The 16,662-nt window shown below is 40.7% G+C and overlaps 1 protein-coding gene across 1 annotated transcript in view; it reads right to left on the bottom strand.

Moving 5' to 3' along the window:
• The window catches only part of Gga (ADP-ribosylation factor-binding protein Gga), a 312,496-nt gene that overhangs the window by 226,085 nt on the left and 69,749 nt on the right, over positions 1–16,662 (bottom strand). Inside the window, exon 5 of the mRNA XM_067142150.2 lies at positions 739–1,144. Within this exon, the coding sequence (XP_066998251.2) occupies positions 739–1,144 (406 nt within the window). The remainder of the gene's footprint in view (positions 1–738; positions 1,145–16,662) is intronic.

Raw genomic sequence — 16,662 nt, 5'->3', positions numbered from 1 at the left:
TGACGTCGGTGGTCATAACATCCAGCCCCGCCTGTAGCTGGACCCAGACGACAAGCAGCAGAAGTCGGACAGTGCGCCGAAAATGCAGGAGCTGTGGTGTTTTTTTTGTGGGTAGCAGGAAGACGGTACGTTTCCAGACACAAGTTCCTGTGATAAACTTAACCGTCTTGGTCCCCACTGCAAGCCCTCAAAGTCTGTAATGGGCATTTAGAAACCCCTGTATACAACGTGCTATATTCGTTGAACCACCAACACCACCTTCATGCGCCTTAGGTGTAAGTAGCCTTAACTTAAAATGGAATACACATTAATATTCCAATTTCATCTGGGAAATATATCGTGCAAACACGGCCCATAGTACATATGCCAACCAGATAGTGCACACCTCACTATGTAAAATGTACATAAAGAAAGAAGGTTAATTTTAGCTAATGAACATTTTACCGAGTTATATATGCATGCTCCTTTGCTTCCTATCTCATTCATTTAGAGGCAATGTTAATATTTAGGCTACTCATTAAAACACTGTAGGTTTCCCTCATATCACAGACAAAACTATTCAATTCTAATTTACCATTACTGCAGAGTGAAATCTACCAACAATCTTACACATTTCCTTATGGATGTCACATAAATTTATGAAAATGTCAAATCATCTTACACTTCACTCTATTGAATGTAAAACCACAACAATGAAACTTAAGCTAGTAAAACACATAATAAACAATAAGGACTCACCTAAATCTTGTAGCTCATCATGCAGCCACGTAACTGGAGCCGACGGTGACTTTTCCTCGTTAGGAGTACTGAGATCAAGCAGAGAATCAGTTTTACTTGGAGAGTTCAATAATAACCCTTGTTCTATAACAAGAGTATATTTGTCTAATGAACTGGCTAACAAATCACTTGCATTTAAGACATCCCCCAACATTTTATCATTATCTTGAGTCTCTGAAGCTAAACGGATAACCAACGGCCTCAGACGTTCGCAGCTTTGATGGACTTCCTTGATGAGTTCTAGTTCCTCATCTGATGATTTTCCAGGACGATATGAAGCCAACATCTCGCACAAAAGTTTTGCATTATTACGGACAGATTCAAGTTCAATGCTGCGACGAGCATTCAATTCTGCACGACGTTCGTCCTTTTAAAAGTAAAATATAAAAAAAGCACAGATTAAAATCTGTAGTATGAATAATCAAGATTATGATAACACATAATTATTAAATGGCAGTGGATCCTGACATGCATTCCAATGACCATTTTATTAACAAGTTTAAAATGATCTTGAACAAGCAAGACTGATGAGCAAACATCCCAAGTCCCAGAAATGAAATAACATGCTTATGAGCAGACATGAATAATTAGTTGAGGTGGCATTCTTGGTGAAGCAAACATCTTCAGTCTCTGATTAAGGATTATTAAAATGTTCCGAGAAGTTGCTGTAAAATGTTCTAAGAGGATTGCTTTCATGATTCGGTATACAGGATATGAAGGGTTTTTTATCTGTACAGAGAAAAATGAAACATGGTCATTTTTTCCATAATTTGGTTGGGTCACAGGTACGAATCTTGTCATAAATGTGAACTTGGTACTGTTTTATGACCGGATGTCCTTTTTGAATCCAACCCTATGAGGAGTGATGTATTCATAATAGTCTGTGGTGGTTGGCAGTGTAGTGTGTTCTGTGTATATGAAAAATTATCCAGTCCCTAGATCAGAAACGGTTAAAATCTCTGACCCGACCAGGAATCGAACCTGGGACCCAATAAACCAAAGGCTCTTTGGTTGAATGGTCAGCATCAGGGATTTTGTAAATATGTCTAATTGGGATGGAATGTGCTAAATAATTGGTAACACAATGATTTACTTGAAAACTTACCTAAATTTGGGGCTAGGATCCAGTATATGTAAACTTGTGAAATTGTGAACTTGTCAATAAATGGTCTTGCATATGCAATAATGCACTGAATCTTAAAATTTACAACAGCCTTTTTCTACCAGGTCTAGTTTAAATTATATTCATAAAAACTTGTCATAATCACCCTACACTAATTTAAGTTTAAAAAGCACATTCTTAACATTGTAAATCCACAGCCTGTTTCCAGTCATTTGACCGGGTCAGGAAAGGAATGAATGAAGCCCCGTTCTAGTGGCGAGGACGGGAATTGTGCCGGCTGCCAAAGCCTGTCGCACTCCTCTGGGGCAATGATTAATGAATGATTAATGGAATGAAATAATATTGGAGTGTGTTGCTGGAATGAAGGGTGACAGGGAAAACAGGAGTACCCGGAGAAAAACCTGTCCTGCCTCCGTTTTGTCCACCACAAATCTCACGTGGAGATCCTTAACATTATGTGAAAAATTTTACAACATTGTATTTGAAATTCTGATCATACTTTAGGCAATTAACATATACACAATATAAAATACATTAGAAATCCTTGTCACCAGAAGATTTTCTCTTGTCATTTTAATGACCATTTCTCTTCTGAAACCAACAATACATCACCATCACTGCAGGATGCTACTTTGATTATATTTGTTCATTGTATTGTGGTGGTGGTGGTGATTGTTTTAAGATGAGGTATAAAAAACTAGGTAACCATCCTTATTTTTCCACTATGGGTATGTTATGATGTACACATTCTTCCTGATCGTCACTCACAGAGAAGTGTAAGGGAAAACAATAAACATCCAATTTCTTTATATTGTTGGAGTGAAATGTAAACAAGAGATTCATAATGTTCGATTTTCTTAATACTTAGAAAGACATCTAAAGCCACCTTGAAAGCTCACCAAGTAGGCAGTTCCATACTTGATAGCTTAGTTTCCTAACCTGTAGTTGGAAAAATAATTAAAACAATTTAAAATAAATATATTAATTAATTAAAATCACTGATTTATACAGCCCACTACCCAAGATCAGAAATCTTAAGAGTTTCTTTATGTGACGGTACATCTAGAGAAAAGGATGTTGTATTTGAGCATCTCAGTTACCAACAGCCTAAGCTGAGATTGGTCCTACAGTCCTCAGCTCAGAAAGCCAGTGCTGAATCATCTGAGCAATTCAGCCTGGCCATAAATAACAATCCTCCTTTTAACTAAACAAAACAAACTCCAAAACATTTGTCAAACAGGGAAACACATTTCCTTTCAGTAACCCTTTGAAGAAGTTCTTCATAAACCCAATTGTATGAAGAATGGGGATAGATGAGGAGGAGGAGGATGGTGGTGGTGGTGGTTATTGTTTTAAGGTGAAGAACAACCAGGTAATCATTGTCAGAATGGGCGAACAACCACCTTTTGAGGAAAGATAAGTGGAACGTGTTCCACATTACACTGTCCAAAGATAAATTCTTCCATCTCTTCCTGTTCTTCAGTAGCAGGGCACAAAGGATGGTACACTGAAATGGAAGATGATGTTCTCGGACTTCATGCACATGAATTCACCAATCAGCAACTGTTGAGCCGCACCTCAAATTGCCGTATCACGAAGTACGGCATGGTGTAGTTTTCACGAGACTGGCCAAACCTATTTCATTTATAAGCTGTGAAAGCACTCCAGTCTGGAAATGAAGAAAAACCATTTTGTATCTCTCAGTGGCTGCTGCACCGACTTCATAATAAGCTCGACTTCCTTAGCCATTAGTGTTGGCTACTGAATGCATGATTCGAAGCAGTGTATCGATTCATTCAAGTGTCCGAGTGAATCGATTCACAGGAAAGGCGAGCTCACGGCACACGATTCAGCTTACTCCCAGCGGACAGTGCTGAGTGGCGCACTCACTGGACGTTGACGGGGAGACGAGCTTCCGCTGCAGCGAGACAGTGTATCATGGCACATCGAAAGAATCGTGAACGAGCGCGGCTCAGTGAGACACATGATACACACGGCTCCTTGTCGGCTCACTGGACACGCGGAGAGCCGAGCTTCCGCTGCAGCGAGGCATACAGTGAATCATGGCACATCGAAAGAATCGTGAACGAGCGCGGCTCAGTGAGACACATGATACACACGGCTCCTTATCGGCTCACTGGACACGCGGAGAGCCGAGCTTCCGCTGCAGCGAGACATACAGTGAGCCATGCTAGACTGAAAGAATCGTATGCTATAATGGACTCTCGAGCTCAGCTCATTTGAAAATAATACCCATTTGCATTCACTGTCCTCTTCTTACAGGGAGGTTTAAATAATAGATGGATTTATTTGCAGTGTTAAAAAGGTAGTCACAACATAATTCTGAAGTAGCTAGTAAGTAGGTAGGCTATTAGGTTATACTATTTATTAGTTTAATGAATCTTAGTATTATAACTTAGTTGACATTTGACAGTTAAACTCGACTCTAGCCTGCCCTATGACTATGAGTCATGCTCATGAGTCATGACCACTCAAAAGTACCTGTTTTATATTGGGAAGAACGGCTCAGTATTCTCTCAGTTCATATGTCACATCGTTGCATAAGACTTCAATCATATGTGGACAGACGCAATAACAGTATGTTGAATCAGAAAACCAGCGGGCTACTGTACATCTCGGGTAGCCTATACAAAATATGACGATTTAAAAAAATTCTCAGCTGATAGAAAAATACTTTTTTAAAAAAAGACTGAGCGAGTTGTCGTGCGGTTAATATCGCGTGGCTATGCGCTTGCATTCGGGGGATGGTGGGTTCGAATCCCACCGTCGGCAGCCATTAAGATGGTTTTTCCATAGTTTCCCCATTTTCACACCAGGAAATGATGGGACTGTACCTTAATTCAGGCTATAGCTGCTACCTTCCTAACCTTTCCCACCCTGCGTCGCCGGAAACCTTCGATGTATTAGAGTAACTAGCATTTTTTCTAAGAAAGGAGTTCATAGTATGAAGACCAGATGGCAGCTGCGAGCACTGAATGCTGTTGCTGCTGTCTTACCAGCACATACTACACTGATGCAGTAGGAGCGGTGACCAATGAGCCGTGAATCGGATCACTGTATCGATTCAGTAACGTGAACGGAATCAAATGAATCGAATGTCCCATCACTATTAGCCATGTGTTGTGGTCAGATGATTCACAACTCACGAGGGATGACATAACAAACGTCCACAATGCAGATGTACAAGATATGGAGAACTCTCATTCTGCGTGGTATTCTCCTATCAGGAAAGATTTTCACTTAACATCTGGATGGAAATCGCAAGGAATATTTTGATTGGAGATACTGCCGTGGTTCTTGAAAGAAATTTCTCTTAATGTATCCCTCCCACATATGGCTTCAACATGAAAGTGAAACCTCCCTTTTATTCCTGCTGTATTCATCAATGGGTGAACATGCACTACCCAGGAAGATTGATTGGTAGTGACCTGCAAAATGTGCATTTGCGATAATGCGTTTTTTATGCAAATTTTAATGTTTTTCTTGCAAACAATGCAAAGTTTTTTAAAACTAGTAAAATTGTTTTTTTTCATCCGTCATAATAGAAGTTTTCTTAAATAAATATCAGTATTGGTTGGTTGTTTACTAACTTGGCACCGGGCGAGTTGGCCGTGCGCGTAGAGGCGCGCGGGTGTGAGCTTGCATCCGGGAGATAGTGGGTTCGAATCCCACTATCGGCAGCCCTGAAAATGGCTTTCCGTGGTTTCCCATTTTCACACCAGGCAAATGCTGGGGCTGTACCTTAATTAAGGCCACGGCCGCTTCCTTCCAACTCCTAGGCCTTTCCCATCCCATCGTCGCCGTAAGACCTATCTGTGTCGGTGCGACGTAAAGCCACTGGCAAAAAAAAAAAAAAAAACTAACATGGCACAAGAATGAGCCACAAATAGGGTTACCAGAGATGCCAACTTTCAAGAAAGGCAATTCGTAATGTAGCCGTTCGGGCACCGGGGGGGGTGACGGGCGAGGCGGCCGTAGAATTTTCTTTCTTCGAGATCTTACTAACGTACATATCATTGAAAAATTAATGAACGACATACAATTCAACCAGATATTCAAAGACTGACATATAAAGAGTGTATGATTCTTACCCGCTAAAGTAACAGGTGATCTGCAGTACATATCTGAGGTAGATTGAAGGATAATTTCTTTTGTTGAGTACTGCAGTTGCTGCCCTTAGCAGCTTGTAGTTGCTGTTTGGTAAACGTACACTGGTGACATGCTATTCCGTTTGATATCGTGTGCTTCCTCTGCACTAACAGAGCACTTAACAGTTCGGTGTTCAGGTTATGTAGCGCATACATATCTACGAAATGCCACTGTAATATTTGTCCCAAATGGAACATAGTCATGAAGTGAAAATGAAGTGAAAAATCTGCTGTAAATTAAGCAATACCGTCGTTACTAGAGAAATATGTATATGTTCTTACGGGCTTTAGACAGGACTCACTTATGTTGTATTCCGCTTCTCGTGCCGTCATTTGTTTCTTTCTTGAGGTCCAGGGAGTGCAATGTCTGTAAATTCTCATTATCTTTGTCCATATGACTAGCGCGGGCAGTTCAAACAGCAAAATAAATATATTACTTTTTTGTTGAAAGGAAAATAGCATGATCCCCGGACCAATAAATATATCATTTATGAATGAGTTAGGGCACAAAACGAATGAGCAACATGAAGAAAACGACACCTAATTAATACAAACAACTTCAGTGAGCAAAGACATCACACACGAAAGTGTTGGACAAAAAAAACACATACGGAAGCGCTACGACGTAGCAGAAAAAAAAATAGTTGTAAGGTAGTAAAGTATGTATCCATATCATTCTCTTCAAGTAAACCATTTCGTACTATTTCTTAATTTACCGCATATTTTCGAGTTTATTTATGTAAAAGCAATTATGTTCCATTTAGGGCAAATATTACAGTGACATTTCGTAGATAGGTATGCGCTACGTAACCCGGTGTTCATATTAGCACAGAACTCAGTCTTGTTCTTCGTCACCATACGCAACTGAAAATTTGCGGCTACACACACTACAAAAACACGCCTGAATGAGATTTTGAGGAACGCAATAAACAGGGCCATTCTTTTGAGTATTCCTCCCTAAAGTTTTGAACAACTTTTGGTTTATTACTACCATCACTAATCATGGTAACGTCACCACACGTATTTTCCTGCACAATAAATCGCTTCATTATTTCAAACCTTTCGCATTTTGTAATACACGATTAGCATATATCCTACAAGAGCAATATATGTAAATTTGGCAACCAAAATCGCAATAAATATTTCAACATTCACGCACGCAGTATCCACAATGATACGGAGTTTCTCACCACTTCGCCGCCAAAACAAAGGCAAAACAACTCGCATATTTCAAGGAAGTCTGGTCATGTGACGAACAAAGACAACAGCTCCGCAAGATATACCACTTCACAGGTGCCGATTTCTCCGGTAATGTAAGCACACACCGAGTTCGGCGGGAGAAAACTCGAAATATTCTCAAATGAGGGACAGGAAAGGGGTATAAATGATTACCGAGAAGTCCAAAAATAATATTCTGAGAATTAAAGCTGTAATGGCATTCCTTGTCTGTACTTTTGAACACCTCATACACTTGTTGACTTGAAAAAAAAAAAAAAACTGTTTTCCAAGAACTTAGCAGGAGTACAAGTACTCATTCAATTATACTGATTTGCGTCGTATATTTTTATATACGTACTTAACTTCCTGCAACCGTGACAAATTCTGGACCTTCAAAACATTCTCCACTCTACTTTGGCGTTCGACCGCAGCGCATGACCTTGAATGTGCCGCGCTGATCACCAGGAGCTGGCGGCTTTCTACTACAAATCTATTCGTCTGCGACTTCAAATTTATTTTTGATCTTCGTATATTAGTTGATAGTGTTGTGACTTTGTGCATGACAGAATGTGGTGTCGTGTCTTTGTGCCTATCAGAGTGTGAAACTGACCTCCAATATTCATAAACATTGTACATGTTTTTACGGCTGATGATGACCTGGACTAAGGTCGAAACCGGTCCCATTTAAATAGGAATGTGATTACTGCATTTCTTTCTTTTAAGTATTGAATAGGTTGAACCTCCTTTTCAATTATTTAATTTTTAACATCAATAATTTCAATACGGAACAATGAAATTTTTATCTTTAGATTCCCTGTCATCATCAGCCGAGAATAATTAAACAAAGACAAGTATAGATCATGATTCTTATGGTGTGATTACAATGGTGGATTAAAAATATACATTATATGATTAAAATAGTATATATATATATATATATATATATATATACACAAATAAAAGGTAAGTAAAATGGGAATGGTCATTATTTTATGAGGTGTACACCTTAATATTTCTAATTAAAAGGTTAGGTTTGTTAAAAGAAATTTTGTTCTTGTAATATATAATTAGGGCCTATAGTGAAATTTGATTGTAGGCTTAAATCTGTAATATTTTAACTTTTTGACCAGTCAATTCATTGAAGTTATGTAGCCATGTTTGACACATTAAAAAGGTAAACAAACATTTAGTCGAATGGTGTTCCACATAAAATATGTACAATAAAATTCGATTGGAGCTTCAACTTGGACTTAAGAATGGAAGAATTATATTAATGTATATTAATGTATATATAATGTATATTTTTAATCCACCATTGTAATCACACCATAAGAATCATGATCTATACTTGTCTTTGTTTAATTATTCTCGGCTGATGATGACAGGGAATCTGTCGAAACCGGTACCGAATGTACAAAAGTTGTGATGTTTTAACTGTAATGTAAAACTTTCACACAATATATAGTAATGAAAAGGTGGAACTTATTGTCCTTTCTTTGATGTAGAGAAGCTATGTGGAATGAAGTGAAGCGGTATGGAGTGCCATCACAAATTACCAACCTCATTCAGGAAACATACCGTGATTATACATGCAGAGTCATACATGAGGGCCGTGTATCTGAGCCTATATCTGTATGTTCAGGAGTACGTCAAGGATGTATCCTCTCGCCAACCATGTTCCTGGTGGTAATTGATGCGGTAATGCGGAATGTAACGCGAAATGTGAAACGCGGTATCCAGTGGGGATTGGCTAATAGGTTAGAAGACCTAGACTTCGCTGACGATGTGTGTCTCCTGTCTGAGGCACATGGTGAAATGCAATCAAAGATTGAAGACTTGGTAAAAGAAGGGAAAAAGGTGGGACTAAGGATTAACTCAAAGAAGACCAAGGCCCTAAGGATGAACACCAACAAACTAGACCCATTTGTCTTCAGTGATGAACCTATAGAGGATGTGGATAGTTTCACCTACTTGGGCAGTGTAGTTACCAAAGATGGAGGAGCAGTACCAACGTATACAAAAAGCAAATGGTGCCTTTGTTCGGCTCTATCCGGTATGGAAGAACAACAAAATATCTATTAGGACCAAACTTCGCATTTTCCGAAGTAATGTCAAGGCTGTTCTACTGTATGGGTCCGAGACCTGGAAGGTGACTAAAGTGATTACCTCCAAGTTCCAGACCTTTGTCAACCGATGTTTAAGGAAGATTTTAAACATCTACTGCCCGGAAGTAATCTCCAATCATGAACTATGGAGAAGGACGAGTGAAACCGAGATGGCCATACAGATAAAGCGGCGCAAATGGAAATGGATAGGGCATACGTTGAGGAAAGGGAATGAAGCCATTGAGAGAGAGGCACTGGATTGGAACCCGCAGGGTAAAAGGAGGAGAGGAAGGCCCAAACAAACGTGGCGAAGATCTGTACACATGGAGGCAATGGAAGAAGGCAAGACCTGGAGAAAGGTGAAGAGGTTGGCTGGCAACAGGATCAGATGGAGATGCTTTGTTGATGCCCTATGTTCCACAAGGAACAACAGGAATTAAGTCAACGTAAGTCAATTCTGAACTGGAAAATAAAGTAAGTGCTGCTGAAGGCACTCTTGCTTATACTGTGTCACACCACAGCATTTATAAACCTATGTATTGTACCCCTGGACTATTGACAGAAATTTTCCCTGGCTCAACCATATCATCGAAAATCTCATGTGGACAAACCAAAACTGAAGCGATTGCAAATTCACTTCTAGCACCTCATTCAATAGAATGCTTCATAAAAGGTTGTGGATGCATTCCTTTTGTTGGTGTCTCAACAAACGCCAGCAACCATGGGGATATTAAAAATGTTCCCCATTGTAGTTCATTACTTTGACCACAAGAATGGATGAATGCAAATTAAGCTTCTTAATATTGAAAGAATGCCAAATGATACGCAGGAAGTATTTCAACTTATATCACTGACACCATTAACAAGTTTAAAATGTGTGGCATTTAGTGGTGACAACTGTAACACAAATTTTGGTGATATTAAAAGATATGATGGCAATAATTTGTCTGCTAACCTCAAGAGAATACTTAACAATGTGTTGGTTCGAGTGGGATGCCCTGCTCATGTCCTTAACAACTGCATTCAGCATGGAATCGACCTCCTTGAAATCAACTTATGTTACAGAAATCGATTCCCATAGGGAACCTGAAATATTTGTCCTGAATGAGCAAATTTGTAATACCAATTTAATTGGTCCACTATTGAACATTATAAATTTTCCAGCTAACGCATTCCTGTTGGCAGCGTTTCAGCCCACTGTAACATCTGATGGCTCAGAGACTCATGAGGAACTGAACTCCACGTCCCCACGCAGAGGTGTGTAACTATAAAATGAGAAATGAGAACAAGTTTTAGGTCATACTTCAAGTTGAATGTGTTAGATCATGCTGGGGAAAATTGAGCGAGAGCAGTGTCGTAAATATGAAGTGTAGCTATGTATAATTCGTCATTGAAACCGGAGACAAATTATTGGGAGAAACAAAAATTCCTTCTGCAGCGTGAAGAAAGGAAAACCCAAACATGTGGGCATAAAAGTTTTTGAGTGGGTAAGGGAAGCAACAGGCAACAGCAATGCTGTAAAATCACAAAATGATGCAATTTAAAGAGCATGAAATTACACCAAGATTTCGTACTGTGGGGTAGGATTTTGAAGCAAGAGGAGATTGGTCAGGACGGTTTATGCACCAAAATGGACTAAGTTTACAAAGATGAAAGTCACTGAGCCAGTGACTGCCATAGGATTATCCCCCCCCACCAAACAAATGACTGAATTTCACCGCTTTGAATTGATTATTTTTATCGCGTTGGTTATTCCTGTCCGTATTGATTTTTATTCAAATTTCTATAAAATACTTTCCCGCCTTATCAATACTTTACATGTTTTATTATACCTAATTACCGTACATGTTTCGAGAGCCAATTACTCTCTTCCTCAGCAGTGCCAAAACATCAATAATCCTTGGACTTGGTACATTGGAACAGATATACTTATCAACACAACAGTTATATACAAAAATCTTGAAACTGTTAAAATATTTCTTTGTGTTTCAACTTACTTACTTACTATGTCAATTTATTACAGACTTTAAATAGAAATTTTCAAATCATAAAATGGTTATCTATTAAATTAGTCAACTATATGCTAAAATTTTAATCTGCTTTGCCCTTTGAACTTATGTCCTTATTACATCTAAAAAGAACTAAAATGCTTCTTTGTGTCTAAGTTTACATTTACTTTGTCATGTAATAAAAACACTTGAAATAGATTTTTTAAATGAATAAATAACACCTATTAAGGCAGTCACTATGTTGAACTTAAAATATTTCAGCTCTCTTCTTGAAACTTTTTTCTTTTCCTTAAGTCTGCTATATTTCTGAGACCTCTCATATAACTCGGAAATTCCTCCTCTTAATCACGTCCAACGATGTCCCATCTTAACCGTCCAATTCTTCAGTTTCAACTAAATTTTCCAAAAATTCAAATGGCATAACACTGGTCTGAACCAAACAATATGTACTCGCTTGCTGTCAATGACCTTACGGGGCGAGCTGCTACTATGCTGCCGGTTACGTAATGACCTCGCTAGTCTTCAATCTCCAATGGTTACCAAATTTATTCACGAACGAAATATTATTACACTAGTCTGTATCAAATGTGTTCTTGCTCTTTGCATGCTGTCAAGACAGCATAGTAGCAGCTCGCCCTGTAAGGTCATTGACAGCAAGCGAGTACATATTGTTTGGTTCAGACCAGTGTTATGCCATTTGAATTTGTGGAAAATTTAGTTGAAACTGAAGAATTGGACGGTTAGGATGGCTGACACGGTTGGACATGATTAGGAGGAGGAATTCCCAAATTATACATATGAGAGGTCTCAGAAATATAGCAGATTTAAGGAAAAGAAAAAAGTATCAAGGAGAGAGGTGAAATATTTTAAGTTCAACATAGTGACTGACTTCATAGGTGTCAAGCACCGAGCTCGATAGCTGCAGTCGCTTAAGTGTGGCAAGCAAGCAAGCAAGCAAGCAAGCAAGCAAGCAAGCAAGCAAGCAAGCAAGCAAGCAAGCAAGCAAGCAAGCAAGCAAGCAAGCAAGCAAGCAAGCAAGCAAGCAAGCAAGCAAGCAAGCAAGCAAGCAAGCAAGCAAGCAAGCAAGCAAGCAAGCAAGCAAGCAAGCAAGCAAGCAAGCAAGCAAGCAAGCAAGCAAGCAAGCAAGCAAGCAAGCAAGCAAGCAAGCAAGCAAGCAAGCAAGCAAGCAAGCAAGCAAGCAAGCAAGCAAGCAAGCAAGCAAGCAAGCAAGCAAGCAAGCAAGCAAGCAAGCAAGCAAGCAAGCAAGCAAGCAAGCAAGCAAGCAAGCAAGCAAGCAAGCAAGCAAGCAAGCAAGCAAGCAAGCAAGCAAGCAAGCAAGCAAGCAAGCAAGCAAGCAAGCAAGCAAGCAAGCAAGCAAGCAAGCAAGCAAGCAAGCAAGCAAGCAAGCAAGCAAGCAAGCAAGCAAGCAAGCAAGCAAGCAAGCAAGCAAGCAAGCAAGCAAGCAAGCAAGCAAGCAAGCAAGCAAGCAAGCAAGCAAGCAAGCAAGCAAGCAAGCAAGCAAGCAAGCAAGCAAGCAAGCAAGCAAGCAAGCAAGCAAGCAAGCAAGCAAGCAAGCAAGCAAGCAAGCAAGCAAGCAAGCAAGCAAGCAAGCAAGCAAGCAAGCAAGCAAGCAAGCAAGCAAGCAAGCAAGCAAGCAAGCAAGCAAGCAAGCAAGCAAGCAAGCAAGCAAGCAAGCAAGCAAGCAAGCAAGCAAGCAAGCAAGCAAGCAAGCAAGCAAGCAAGCAAGCAAGCAAGCAAGCAAGCAAGCAAGCAAGCAAGCAAGCAAGCAAGCAAGCAAGCAAGCAAGCAAGCAAGCAAGCAAGCAAGCAAGCAAGCAAGCAAGCAAGCAAGCAAGCAAGCAAGCAAGCAAGCAAGCAAGCAAGCAAGCAAGCAAGCAAGCAAGCAAGCAAGCAAGCAAGCAAGCAAGCAAGCAAGCAAGCAAGCAAGCAAGCAAGCAAGCAAGCAAGCAAGCAAGCAAGCAAGCAAGCAAGCAAGCAAGCAAGCAAGCAAGCAAGCAAGCAAGCAAGCAAGCAAGCAAGCAAGCAAGCAAGCAAGCAAGCAAGCAAGCAAGCAAGCAAGCAAGCAAGCAAGCAAGCAAGCAAGCAAGCAAGCAAGCAAGCAAGCAAGCAAGCAAGCAAGCAAGCAAGCAAGCAAGCAAGCAAGCAAGCAAGCAAGCAAGCAAGCAAGCAAGCAAGCAAGCAAGCAAGCAAGCAAGCAAGCAAGCAAGCAAGCAAGCAAGCAAGCAAGCAAGCAAGCAAGCAAGCAAGCAAGCAAGCAAGCAAGCAAGCAAGCAAGCAAGCAAGCAAGCAAGCAAGCAAGCAAGCAAGCAAGCAAGCAAGCAAGCAAGCAAGCAAGCAAGCAAGCAAGCAAGCAAGCAAGCAAGCAAGCAAGCAAGCAAGCAAGCAAGCAAGCAAGCAAGCAAGCAAGCAAGCAAGCAAGCAAGCAAGCAAGCAAGCAAGCAAGCAAGCAAGCAAGCAAGCAAGCAAGCAAGCAAGCAAGCAAGCAAGCAAGCAAGCAAGCAAGCAAGCAAGCAAGCAAGCAAGCAAGCAAGCAAGCAAGCAAGCAAGCAAGCAAGCAAGCAAGCAAGCAAGCAAGCAAGCAAGCAAGCAAGCAAGCAAGCAAGCAAGCAAGCAAGCAAGCAAGCAAGCAAGCAAGCAAGCAAGCAAGCAAGCAAGCAAGCAAGCAAGCAAGCAAGCAAGCAAGCAAGCAAGCAAGCAAGCAAGCAAGCAAGCAAGCAAGCAAGCAAGCAAGCAAGCAAGCAAGCAAGCAAGCAAGCAAGCAAGCAAGCAAGCAAGCAAGCAAGCAAGCAAGCAAGCAAGCAAGCAAGCAAGCAAGCAAGCAAGCAAGCAAGCAAGCAAGCAAGCAAGCAAGCAAGCAAGCAAGCAAGCAAGCAAGCAAGCAAGCAAGCAAGCAAGCAAGCAAGCAAGCAAGCAAGCAAGCAAGCAAGCAAGCAAGCAAGCAAGCAAGCAAGCAAGCAAGCAAGCAAGCAAGCAAGCAAGCAAGCAAGCAAGCAAGCAAGCAAGCAAGCAAGCAAGCAAGCAAGCAAGCAAGCAAGCAAGCAAGCAAGCAAGCAAGCAAGCAAGCAAGCAAGCAAGCAAGCAAGCAAGCAAGCAAGCAAGCAAGCAAGCAAGCAAGCAAGCAAGCAAGCAAGCAAGCAAGCAAGCAAGCAAGCAAGCAAGCAAGCAAGCAAGCAAGCAAGCAAGCAAGCAAGCAAGCAAGCAAGCAAGCAAGCAAGCAAGCAAGCAAGCAAGCAAGCAAGCAAGCAAGCAAGCAAGCAAGCAAGCAAGCAAGCAAGCAAGCAAGCAAGCAAGCAAGCAAGCAAGCAAGCAAGCAAGCAAGCAAGCAAGCAAGCAAGCAAGCAAGCAAGCAAGCAAGCAAGCAAGCAAGCAAGCAAGCAAGCAAGCAAGCAAGCAAGCAAGCAAGCAAGCAAGCAAGCAAGCAAGCAAGCAAGCAAGCAAGCAAGCAAGCAAGCAAGCAAGCAAGCAAGCAAGCAAGCAAGCAAGCAAGCAAGCAAGCAAGCAAGCAAGCAAGCAAGCAAGCAAGCAAGCAAGCAAGCAAGCAAGCAAGCAAGCAAGCAAGCAAGCAAGCAAGCAAGCAAGCAAGCAAGCAAGCAAGCAAGCAAGCAAGCAAGCAAGCAAGCAAGCAAGCAAGCAAGCAAGCAAGCAAGCAAGCAAGCAAGCAAGCAAGCAAGCAAGCAAGCAAGCAAGCAAGCAAGCAAGCAAGCAAGCAAGCAAGCAAGCAAGCAAGCAAGCAAGCAAGCAAGCAAGCAAGCAAGCAAGCAAGCAAGCACAAAGAAATATTTTAACAATTTCAAGATTTTTATATACAACTGTTGTGTTGATAAGTATATCTGTTACAATGTACCAAGTCCAAAGATTATTGATGTTTTGGCACCGCTGAGAAAGGCTCTCAAAACATGTGTAGGAATTAGGTATAATAAAACATGTAAAGTATCGGCAAGGCAGGAAAGTATTTTATAGAAATTTCACCGCTTTGTCACAAAACTTCAGACAGACCTATGCTGAACAGGCTTGAACTCCGTGCGGTGCTGTGCTGATCTGGCGGTCGCAGTGTTTAGTCATGTGACTATTCACCTGTGGTAATGCAGTAGGGGACTGACACAAAACTGTTTAAATGTACTAATACAGTGGAACCTTGATTCTCCATGTTTCGAGGGACCATGAAAATAAAAACGTACAACACGGGAATCCGGAAAATCCAGGAATGAATGAAAACTATCAACAATTTGGCTAATTATCACAAAAATGAAACGTGTACAATTATAATCTTACAAAAACTCCTAAACCAAACCAAACCAAACCAAACTAAACTAAACTAAACTACAGCCTCAATGGGCCTTTACCTGCCACGTGACCGCTGCTCAGCCCAAAGGCCTGCAGATTACGACGTGACACATGGTCAGTCTGACGAATCTTCTCGGCCGATATTCCTGGCTCTCTAGATCCGGATCGCCATCTCACCATTAGACAGCCCCTCAATTAAAGGTAATCAGTAGAGTTTGTGATTTTTAGCATTTGCGATAAATGTGAAATATGTTGAAACTTTGTCAGTGTATGTGCCTTCACCTCTTATGACATGTACGAGTGGCTTTTAGCGTTTTCGAATTAGCGATGAAACGCAAAATTTGTTCAAAATGCCAAATTATACAATTTATGCAAAATAGATGCAAAATTCTCGGTTTTACCTGAAACAAACACATTTTAAAAACAATGCATTTTTCTTAAAAATAAGATATATGTGGTTATTTATTTCAGTGAAAAGAATTATTACGGCGCCGTAAATCTGTGGACTACCTTTCAAAGGCCAAAGAGCGATGCAAAGAACATCCAATCACGTAGCTTAATACAGTACGCGCTGAACCCTTGAACTTACCATTCCATCGTTGGTCGGCCACGGCTGCTATAGTAGAACAATTTAGAACTCTTAAATCTTGGGTCGTTGCGGGAATAAATTCGGTCACGATCTTAACCAAACGATGGGGTTCAGAAGAAAGCCTAACTACTTGAAATGAGGAGCAAAAATGTGCTTACTAACTTTTATTAAACTGAAAGAGCACGATAACATCGTTAATTTAATATGCATTCTTGCCACAAAAATATAAAAAAATTGAATTATTGATTTTTGAAAAGTTCCAAACACAGTCACATTACATAACGTCACTTCATTTCTTCCAATGTCGAAGAGTTGCTTCAGAGAAGCTAATATGTTAGTGGACAGCGAAACTGAAAAACTGAAAAAGG

This window comes from Anabrus simplex, chromosome 2 (assembly GCF_040414725.1).
Source record: "Anabrus simplex isolate iqAnaSimp1 chromosome 2, ASM4041472v1, whole genome shotgun sequence".
NCBI lineage: Eukaryota > Metazoa > Arthropoda > Insecta > Orthoptera > Tettigoniidae > Anabrus > Anabrus simplex.
The sequence above is the reverse complement of the archived record's forward strand: the minus strand, read 5'-3'. Positions and strand labels throughout refer to the sequence as shown.